The sequence below is a fragment of the Antrostomus carolinensis genome, unplaced genomic scaffold (assembly GCF_000700745.2).
Source record: "Antrostomus carolinensis isolate BGI_N321 unplaced genomic scaffold, ASM70074v2 scaffold19185, whole genome shotgun sequence".
Lineage (NCBI taxonomy): Eukaryota > Metazoa > Chordata > Aves > Caprimulgiformes > Caprimulgidae > Antrostomus > Antrostomus carolinensis.
In genome coordinates this window covers 460-11,180 of record NW_010314557.1, presented here as the reverse complement: position 1 = coordinate 11,180, position 10,721 = coordinate 460, and the positions used below count along the sequence as shown (strand labels likewise).

The window sequence follows — 10,721 nt, the reverse complement described above, 5'->3', positions numbered from 1 at the left end:
ACCGCCGCCGCTCCCGGTAGAGCCTGAACCCGAAGCCCAGCACGAAGAGCTGTATTCTGTGCAAGATATCTTTGAGGAGGAATACCTTGAGCAGGATGTAGAAAACGTTTCCATTGGCTTGCAGACAGAGTCCAGGCCAAACCAAGGGCTGCCCATCATCCAGAGCCCACCCCCGTCCCCAGCTCACAGGGACTCAGCCTATATTTCTGGTTCACCTCTTGGTTCTCATCAGGTCTTTGATTTCAGGTCCAATAGCTCCATGGGTTCACCAACCAGACAAGGGTACCAGTCCACATCTCCTGCTCTGTCTCCAACACACCAAAACTCACATTATAGACCCAGTCCTCCACACACATCGCCTGCTCATCAGGGCTCTTCCTACCGCTTCAGCCCACCTCCCGTTGGAAGTCAAGGGAAGGAATATCAGAGCCCACCACCTTCTCCTCTTCGTAGAGGTCCTCAGTATCGTGCCAGCCCTCCAGCAGAAAGCATGAGCATTTATAGGTCACAGTCCGGTTCCCCGGTTCGTTATCAGCAAGAACCCAGTGGAGTCAGCCAGCTCCCCGGTAGGCCAAAGTCTCCGTTATCCAAGATGACACAGAGGTCTTTCCAGATGCCCCAGCTCCCCGTGGCCGTGCCGCAGCCAGGGCTGAGGCTTCAACCAGCCAAGGCACAGATCGTGAGGAGCAACCAGCCCAGCTCTGCCATCCATTCCAGTACTGTAATCCCAACCGGTGCTTACAGCCAGGTTGCCCACTCGATGGCCAGCAAGTACCAGTCAGCGTCAGGGGAAATGGGGGTCAGCCAGAGCAGGTTGGTCTACCAGGGCTCCATCGGAGGAATCGTTGGTGACAGCAGACCAGTGCAGCACGTTCAGGCCAGCCTGAGCGCGGGAGCGATCTGTCAGCATGGAGGGTTGGCTAAAGAAGACCTTCCACAGAGACCGTCCTCGGCGTACAGGGGGGGTATGAGGTACAGCCAGACACCTCAGATCGGGCGAAGCCAATCCGCTTCCTACTATCCCGTGTGTCACTCGAAGCTTGACCTGGAACGTTCTTCCCTCCCCGCCAGCCAGCTGGGTTCTCCAGATGTGTCTCATCTCATAAGAAGGCCCATCACAGTTAATCCCAGTGAAATAAAGCCTCACCCACCGACTCCGAGGCCCCTGCTCCACTCTCAGAGCGTCGGCCTCCGCTTCTCTCCTTCCAGCAATAGCATCTCCTCCACCTCCAACCTGACTCCCAATTTCCGCCCTTCCGCTTCGATTCAGCAAATGGAGATTCCTCTCAAGCCAGCTTACGACAGATCGTGCGATGAACTTTCTCCGGTCTCTCCCACGCAGGGGGGTTACCCCAGCGAGCCAGCCCGTTCCCGGACCACGCCGTTCATGGGAATCATAGATAAAACAGCTCGGACTCAGCAGTACCCCCACCTCCATCAGCAGAACCGGACCTGGGCTGTGTCATCAGTGGACACTGTCATTAGTCCTACGTCTCCTGGCAATCTCCCCCAGCCGGAATCATTTAGCCCACCTTCTTCGATCAGCAACATTGCCTTTTATAACAAAACCAACAATGCACAGAATGGCCATTTGCTAGAGGAAGACTATTACAGCCCCCATGGGATGTTGGCCAATGGGTCCCGGGGAGACCTCCTGGAGAGAGTCACCCAAGCCTCCTCGTATCCCGATGTCAAGGTGGCAAGGACACTGCCGGTGGCACAGGCCTACCAGGACAACCTGTACAGGCAGCTCTCCAGGGACTCCAGGCAAGGGCAGACATCCCCAATCAAACCAAAGAGACCATTTGTGGAGTCTAATGTGTAAAAGACGCTTGTTGGAGTAAGACCCTCATGTTTTCAGCACACACTTCCAAGCTTGATTTCCATGCATATTATTATTATTATTATTATTATTTTTATTTCTCTTTGGTAGCTACATGACCAAGTTTCTCTGGTACTTTGTGTGGTGGTCAGACAGCCATGCACGTGCTCCAGCCCTTTCATTCCCCAGCTGACCGTCAAGCCAACATCAGCCGAGCCAGTTCCGTTTGCCCAATTCCAGCTCAGTTCCCAACCAGGATATCTTAGTCCTGTGGTGCAGGGCGGTTCAGAAATATCCCCTACACAGCGGGAGGTAACCAGCTCTTTTTCAAGAGACAATGGTGTTCGATTTAAATTGGTTTCTTTTCTCTCGATGAGCTCTTACTCCGTTCTGATGGGAATTCCTAGCGGGAGCAGAGCAGGGATCCCAGGAGCCTCTCCCAAGGTTGAATCCGCAGATCCCCGTGCCAGCTGGGTCGTTTGATTCTTTGCCCCCAAAGAGCAAATTAGGAGGAGGGCACAATGTGTTTGAATCCCAAGTAGCTATGCACAACAACCATCTCGCTTCATTTAGAGCAGTTGAATCCCAATCAAATTCCATCGTTATTTAATCACGTCCTCGGCCAGAAGGGGTGGGGATGACGCAATGCTTTGCTGCTTTGCAACCTACCTGCCAGGTGCCCCGACTCTGATTTGCTCTGGGGCATTTTACAAGCATTGAGAGAGGAAAGTTGGCCCTTCGCAGTCGTTTTAATCAGCCAAGGGAATTGGCCAGAAAGTGCTTGCCCATGAGCTGAGATTGCAACAACTTCTTGTCCACACCGTTAGCAGGCGAGCGCACCTCGCACACAGCAGCGTGTTTTCACTGGGACAGTTTAATGTTGAGGGTTTCATTTGGTGGGTGGTTTTTTGTTGTTGGTTTTTTTTTTATTATTTGTGAGGAAAAACAAAAAATCTGACTTAGAAAGTGGTATTCAAGGAGGAAAACTGCATTTTAATTTTTTTTTTAATTATTTTTTTTTATATGTTGAGGATGTATAACGTGGCACGATGGTTCCTGAGGCAGGAGAGGTCCTTCTGCAAAGCCAGCCCTGCAGCGTCCCTTCCCCTTGGCTTGCTCCTGCTGGGAGAGCAAGGGCTGTGCTCCTCTGAGATCCATTCCTGAAATCTGGAAAGCCATGGCCATGTTCTGTACCTGTGAAGGGTAGAAACCATGTTTTGCTTTTCAAGGAGCTGTAGTTAAAAGAGAGATATTTCTAATTTATTTATGGGATCTATTTCAGGACATTTTTTACTTTGGGTTGGGTTTTTTGGTTTTTGTTGTTTTGTTTTTTTTTAAATCAAATGCAAATCACATCAAGAGAGCATGAAAAGCAGGGGACGCTTCCAAAATCCTTTTGAAAGGATTTTCAATTTTTTTTTTTCCATTATTGTCTCAATTTTTTGGGGGAGGGGGTGGAAGAACTTTCTTTACAGATTCATTTAATACTGGTGGGTTTGTAATTTGCCTTTTCAGGACAAAGGGTGGGATGAACTGTGGGGGAGAACAATAACCCAGTAGCTTGTTCTAAAGCACAACAGTGCCTGTTGCCCGATGCCGAACCTCACTCATATCAGCTCTTGGGAGGGATTTCCGTGCTGAGCAGGAGGAGCGATACCTTTCAGTGTTTCCAAAGGGCTATGCCAATAGATTGCAAGACTTCTTGAACCAAATCCTGGGCTCCAACCTCCGCTGGTGTAAATGAGCATATCCTCAGCACCATCACTACAGCTACATCCCTTTACACCAGCTAAGGACTTGGCCCGCAGCTCTTTAGCAAACCCTGGCTTTGATGGGGCTTTTTTTTTTTCCCCGTGTGGATCAGCGCATCTTGTCGCTATTTCGTTGCCTAATTTATTCAACTGGGACTTGTGCACCTTGGGACGATGGAGGCTTGTGTCTCATAGACACGTCGAGAGCGTTCGGAGGGGTGTTTCCTCTATGGGATTTGGTGATTTTGGGGCTCTTTTGAGCTATTTGGTCTTTGTCTAAGCCAGTATTTGGATTGAGTTGGCGTTTTCTTCCTCGAGGTGCAACCCAGTGCTGACTCTTTGCTTTATTATAGGGCTGTGTAAAGGGGGGGTTGAACTGGGAGACACCTCGGCAGGACGGACTCTCCATGACCGCGGGGGACACTCAGTTCCATGCGCTATTTCTCTCTTTGCAAAGAGGGTGTGATGGGGTTTTTTCCTTCCTCTCTTTTTTTGAAGCTGCATGTTCCTCTTCGGAAGGAATAACGGATTTCTCCTTCTCTGCGTACAGTGCTTCTCTAGCTAGGACACGCGTATCGGTGGATCTGGAGTAGCACCAGTCGCTTTGCTCCACACCTCCCATCCTCCAGCTTTCCTGAACGAGCGAGTGGCTTCCTTCCTACCTTCAGTTGCTTCTGTGAAAGGAAAAAGTACCCAAATTCAGCCCTGTCTTTATTTTACGTGGCTGAGCGAGTCGCCCCACGGCCGTCAGCCGGTTCTCTCCGCTGAGGTGCAAACGGGACGGTCCAATGCGAGAACTGCCCGTGCTTCGCTCTTGCTGTTCCCCGCCCTGTGCTCTCAGCATTGTCCTTCCAAAACATCTCCTCACAGCCCTTCTGTGTATAACTTCTGGGTTTATGAAGATGTTTTAAGGGAAAAAAAAACCCAAAACAAAACAGTTCAGGCTTTGAACACAAACACCAAGCTGAAAGAAGGCTTAAATACTGCGGCGTGCAGGTTTTTTTCACGATCCCACGTGTTACCATTTTTCACGGGATTCTTGCACTAATGCTTTCCCATCTGTTCTCTCTGTAAATGGGTGCACTTTACTGTTTGAATTTGTTACTATGATAAATACTGGATATTTAAGCGTGAGTAGTGTCTTCATTAGAAAAATAGCAAAGCAGCTCTTGTCTCTTAGTGTATTTTTCAAAAAAAAAAAAAAGGAAAAAGAAACGAAGAATCGTAACATTTATAGCACAAGAACTGACTCTTGTATATAAGCATTAACAGATTGAGTAATTTTTAAATACAAAATTATTTGCAGTGGTTTTAAAGCGCTTCCCCAGCAATTCTCTTAGGGACAGTTGAGGCAGGATGGCAGCTGTAGTCCCCAGGTGGGTAAGGAGCACACCTCCCCCTGGAACAGCTGTTTCTTACACAGTCCCCCATGTCCTTAAAGTCATGATTTGGATTTGGCATAGAGAAAAGCCAAGGCCATTGCGTGTTGGGAAACGTGGTGCTGGAGATGTGGCTCAGCAGAGCACGAGGCTCAGATCTCCCCCCATGTCCTTTCACTTTGTCATCTTGGATGTTGTGGGAGCGTGCGCAGAGTTTCAGACACGGTGCTGTCTCATCCGTCCGTGCTGTGCATTTCCTAGAACCCCAGACTGGTTTGGGTTGGAAGGGACCTTAAAACTCATCCAGTTCCAACCCCCCTGCCAGCAGCAGGGACACCTTCCACTAGACCAGGTTGCTCAAAGCCTCATCCAGCCTGGCCTTCAACACTTCCAGGGAGGAGCAGCCACAGATTCTCTGCCCAACCTGGGACACTGTCTCACCACCCTCACACCAAAGAATTTCTTCCTCACATCTCATCTCAGTCTCCCCTCTTCCACTTTCAAGCCATCACCCCTTGTTCTGTCACTCCCTGCCCTTTTCCAGAGTCCCTCCCCAGCTTTCCTGGAGCCCCTTCAGGTACTGGGAGGCCACTAGAAGGATTCCCTGGAGCCTTCTCTTCTCCAGGCTGAACAGCCCCAACTCTCTCAGCCTGTCCTCACAGCAGAGCTGCTCCAGCCCTCGCATCATCCTCGTGGCCTCTTCTGGACTTGCTCCAGTAGGTCCATGTCCTTCTTACTCACTAATTAAGATGTGGGATGATGCTGCCAGCCAGCACCTCCATCCCCTCCCTGGCTGCACTGGCACTGCTGACCAGCCCCCGTCTTGCGAGCAAGTGGGATTCTTGGGTGCACCGAGTAAACCAGGCTCTTGATGATGTTGAAACCTCTGGGTTTGGTTCTTGGGGCGCGTTGGGTAGGTGATGCTGAAGCCAACCCCTGTATTTAGCCAACCTTCCCACCAGGTGTCCCTGGTTCTCTGCCTGCAACTGCTCCCAGAGCTGGCTGTGCCACCACAAAGCTGAAATCTTCTCACGCAGCTTCAGGTGTGGGTGTTTGCTGTCCCTCAGTGAGGATTCACCGGCTCTTGCTTTGTCTCCCAGGCTGGGAGGATGCTCTGGTCCCAGCCCAGGGGAGGGGACACCCGCCTGGTGGGGGGCTCTGTAGGGATCCCTCCAGCCGGGCTGGGAATGACTGGAGAGCTTTGGAGATGATGGTTGGTTTGTGGGCATCTGAAGTGCTTGGGAATGGGAAGGGTTTACCAAGAGGTCCCTGGGAATCTGTTTCCAAAGGCACAGCCTGAGCCGCCTTCTCCGTGTCGCTGGTCGGGAGGGCACAGCCTGCGCCAGCTGCTGATAAACCGAGGCATGTGTCTGTCCATCCATCTGTCCTTCTGCCACCGGTGCCCACAGGTGGGTCTGTCCGAGCACTGAACTTTTTGGGTTTGTTTTGTTGTTTTGTTTTTCTTTAACCTGGCTGTACAGAAAACCGCTTGGCTAGTGTGACCATTTGTGTGTGCATGTGACAAACATCTGAGCCATACTTGGATTAGGTCTGGAACCAGGGTGGCTACTAAATTTGGAATGATTCAGTCCCCTCGTCCAAAGATTGCTGTAAATTCAGGGTTACCCAGAAGAAGTCTAACTAAAACCGAAGTGCCAGCTCCGCCTTATCTAGAGAAAAGCAAGCCGGAGTGCCTGCTCGTCCTCCGCCTTCCTTGCAAAGGGGGTTCCACGGTGAGCTGTCGCGAGCTCTTTTGGTGGTTGTACTTTGCTTTAAGTCGTTTGGGAATTCAAGATGAGAACTCTTCTACCGGGATTAACAGTGTTTAACCAAGGGCTTAGGGGAAGAGCTGTTGTACCCGCTGGGACCTCTGTGGATAAATGCCTTCACCCCGTGCTGGCTGCTCTACGCAAAGTCTGGTGGGGTGCATGTTGGACACAAAGCACAATGGTTGAAAGTTAATCTGCGTTGGTTTTTTTTTTTTGGTGTGTGTGTGAATAATTGCTGGATTTTCATTCAATCAAACTTTTTTCTAATATAAACCACTAAGGGCTCAATTCTTTAGCAAGATGCGTTCATGTCCAACTCCTGATGATACAGATGGATCTCACCGCAACTGTTACAGACCTACCCGAGAGAGAACACGGCGAGCACGACCATCACTGGGAAAGCCAACGGACACCAAACCCACCCGCCATATCCTTTCCTCCTGCTCATTTTTTGGCTGTCAGGGTACTGGGGAGTCAGCAGCCAGATCCCATCTGATGGGATCACATCCTATAGTTGCAAAAACAGAGGGCTGCTTTGCCAAAAGACTTTGTCCCTCCTGGGTGACACTGTCCGGGGACGACGGTGGGGCTGCGGGTTGTCTCCTCCGGCAAGTCGGGGTCGTGCTGGGTGGGTGAGAAAAACCTCACACCCAGGGATTTGGGGTCACTTCATGGGTCTGCCTTGTGCACTGGTGAGGCAGAGACCGAGAGCAGCACTGTGTGCTACGGAAAGTCCATTTTGCTGCTCCACCGATCACCCAGAGACTCGTGTGGACTCTGCCAGTACCGCCGGTGTCATCCCTGTCCAGCCTTTTCTTTCCCATAGCGTTCTGCATTCAGCGTTTCATCTCCCTTCTGTCTTCATAGCTGAGAGGATCTGAGTTTTGGTACAAACACGTACAGTACCACACCCCTTGTGCTTTGTACAATTCCCTGGTTGCCATCCTCCGAGACACTTGCTGGGAAGATCTTTAAGACACTTAAATTTTCCTTTAGCTTTTCTATAATTCTGATGTAAAGGACTTTCTCTGTACAGTATATTATTCAATGCATGTTCTGTTCTCTCTACTGATATATTGAACACCACACAGTTGTGATAATTGTGCAGTGGGAAGAGCAGCCCCTGCCGACAGCGGAGGCCTTCGCCTCTCATGTATAAGGAAAGAAGAAAACATATTTTTTTCCTTTGTTGTATTTGCTTGAGCAGAGTTTTCTTGTCTGTACATGTGAGCTGTGAGATAGATGTGAAAAGTTCAAAAGAATGCATTTCCCCCCCTCTCCCCCCCCCAGCCCCCCAATAATGTATACAGATTGTAATCTGTACAATGAAAACTGTATGTATTAAAAAAAAAATGTACTTATTTATAAATGGTTAACACTTGGAAACGGCGTCTGGCCTGGTGTTTTTCCCCACACTGTGGTGAGCGAAGGAGCGTGCTTTGGCTTCTCAGCGTGGAAATAAGTTGGGGACATCAGGACAGTGTGAGGATCAGGTCTGGCTCTTGCTGCCTGCGGATGGGGATGGGGACAGGGGCAACACCACTGCTGCCTTTAGCAGAGGAGTGTTAATGAAATGGTGGGGGGAACTGGGACAGGGCAGTTTTCTGGATTAAATCGTGCAAAGCATCGCTCGGTGCCGCGGATGCAGCCAGCTCTGCAGCTCCTGAGAACCCAAGGGTCTGCTGGCTTCATCCCTGCCCCATCCTGGGACTTGGCTTTGCAGCTGGGAGCATCCCTGGCTCCATCTGGGTGGAGGGCCGGGTGCCCAGCTCTGGAAGGAGGCAGCACATCAGGGTGGCAGTGAGCAAGATCCCAAACTGGGCTCACACCTTTGCTGGGGCTGTGCTGGGATTGGGAGCTTCGGGTCCCCAGCAGCTTCACTCCCCTGGCTGCCTGGGGGGTGTAACCCAGCAGGAGAGGGGAGGCTTCCAGCAGAGATGAGCCCTTGTCTTGGGGATGCAGCTCCTCATGGCAATGACTCTCCCCTACTTCCATGGGCACATCCAGTGCATGGCCAGACTCTGGAGATGTCCCCATGCAGCCACCACTGAGTTCTACAGCACTGAGTGGTACAACGTGGGGCCTGGATGGGACAATCCCATCCCAAATACCCACCTGCCTTCCCCAGCTCCTCGGGCAGATCATTTCCCAGCCGCCCACCCACGTGGGAGCTCAGGGGGACCCTGAAATGATGAGCTGGGGGAGCAGAGACGGGAGGAGGACGGGGTTACTTGCAAACATTTATTAGGTCGGGAGCATCCACTGAGCAGACAACACATTTTGGACACGAAGATGCTGAAGCTGCACAGACACTGGGGTCACTCCGAGTCCCCGGGGACCCCTTTGAGGGGAGCAGCCCCCACGCGTGGCCGTGCTGGAAGGTGACAGGCTGCCAGCAAGTGGGACATCTCGGTGGTGGCAAATGTCCCCTCTGCCCAGTGGCACTGAGAACCAGCTTTGGGCTTTGGCCACTCGCAGCGGGGAAGTCTGGGCTCCCAACCCCAGGTCCCCAGAGCAGGACAGAGCCCAGGGACCCCTGTCCTCTGTGTCCCAGCACCGCTGCCAGCCCCTGCCCCTGCCTGTGCCACCGCTGTCCCTGTGGGGCTGGGACAGGCTCGGGGGGGTCACTGGGGACTGCATGGGACAGAGCTGAGGAAGATGAAGGCCAAGCAAGGCTGAATCCAATCGGCAACATTACACCGACAAGCATGTCCTTTCCCAGCTGTCCTTGTCACCCTGAGCTGGGCAGAGCCCCAAGACACTGGGGACAGGGTACACAGGAGCATCTCATGGACACCACGAGGTGCCTGTGCTGGGGACTGGAGAGCTGGGGACATCACTGGCTGCCACCACCAGGGCTCTCGCCTTCTGTCAGGGTCTTGAAGTCCATGGAGAGGGCCAGCTCCTCGGCCAGCGGTGGGCGCTTCCAGTCATCCCGTGTCAATACGTAGCCCACCACCAGCCCAAAGGCCACCAGCAGCACCCCAAGGGTGTTGGCCAGGACACCCTCAGGCACAAAGAGGCTGTAGGAGTCCCTGTGGGGGCCAAGGGGGATGCTCAAGGTTCAGGGTGTGGGTGGCCTGTCCCTACCCTGGCTGGGACCCCCTCCTTATCCTCATCCTTCAGGCATGCACCCTCAGAAAAGTCCATTTCCCCCAAATCAGAGCAAGAAGGGAGTGCCTGGGTGCTGCTCACTTTGGGGACAGTCTTGGTGACAACAGAGATAATGGCTGGCACAGGCCCATAGGCAGCCCAGCCATGGGGACATGGCTCCTGGGGTGTCCCATCAGCAGGTCCCCATGATGCTGGAGCTGAGGGGAACCCCGATGTGCAGCTGGGGCCATGGGCCATCACCGTGAGGGGAGAGCCGTGAGCCCGTGAGGGGAGCTCTCCCCTCCCATCCAGCTGTGAGGGGAGAGCCCTTGGGGACATGAGCGGCCCATGGGATTTCTGAAAACACTTATCTGCAGAGAGGGGACAGGGGTTTGGATCCTTGTCCCCAAGGAAAACTGTCACAGGATCCAGCCCTTGTTAAACATCATCTGGGAAGTGACTCAGCAGCAGCAGCAGAACTAAAGGCCTCGGGGGGGTGGGAGATTTAATAGCCACAGCCTGAGCAGGGGCCAGGCTCTGCCCCACAGGGGCAGCCCCTTGATGGGGGTCAGGGGGGATTTGGGGGAGGCTACAACCACCCCCCCAGCCCTCTCACCCACCTGATGTTGAAGAACAGCATCTCGGTGATGCCCAGCAAGCAGGCGGCGATGGAGAGGGTGAAGATGGCGATTCCAAAGAAGACGTGCTGGGGTTTGTACCAGCCACGCAGCGAGAAGGAGGCACCGGGGAGGAGGAAGAAACCGCAGCCCAGGAGCCACTGCGGGGGTGTGGGGATGTCACAGGGTGCTGGGAGAGGAGGGTCCCTTCCACCCCAGGGGGACCCAGGGGTTCCTCAGACCTCACCTGCAGGAGGTAGAGCACGAAGGCGGCCATACCCATACAGCTG

At 52.8% G+C, this 10,721-nt stretch overlaps 2 protein-coding genes across 2 annotated transcripts in view; one reads left to right on the top strand and one right to left on the bottom strand.

The window, feature by feature from the left end:
* The window catches only part of TANC2 (tetratricopeptide repeat, ankyrin repeat and coiled-coil containing 2), a gene marked incomplete at its 5' end in the record, with an annotated part of 22,527 nt that extends 20,282 nt beyond the window's left edge, over positions 1-2,245 (top strand). The window contains one exon of the mRNA XM_010167696.2: positions 1-2,245. This exon is cut by the window's left edge and continues 141 nt beyond it. Coding sequence (XP_010165998.1) covers positions 1-1,825 — 1,825 coding nt within the window.
* A 7,312-nt stretch (positions 2,246-9,557) lies between these two features.
* Positions 9,558-10,721, bottom strand: part of CYB561 (cytochrome b561) — a 1,623-nt gene continuing 459 nt past the window's right edge. Inside the window, exons 3-5 of the mRNA XM_010167695.1 lie at positions 10,679-10,718; positions 10,435-10,592; positions 9,558-9,756 (exon numbers count right to left, since the gene is read on the bottom strand). Coding sequence (XP_010165997.1) covers positions 9,558-9,756; positions 10,435-10,592; positions 10,679-10,718 — 397 coding nt within the window. The remainder of the gene's footprint in view (positions 9,757-10,434; positions 10,593-10,678; positions 10,719-10,721) is intronic.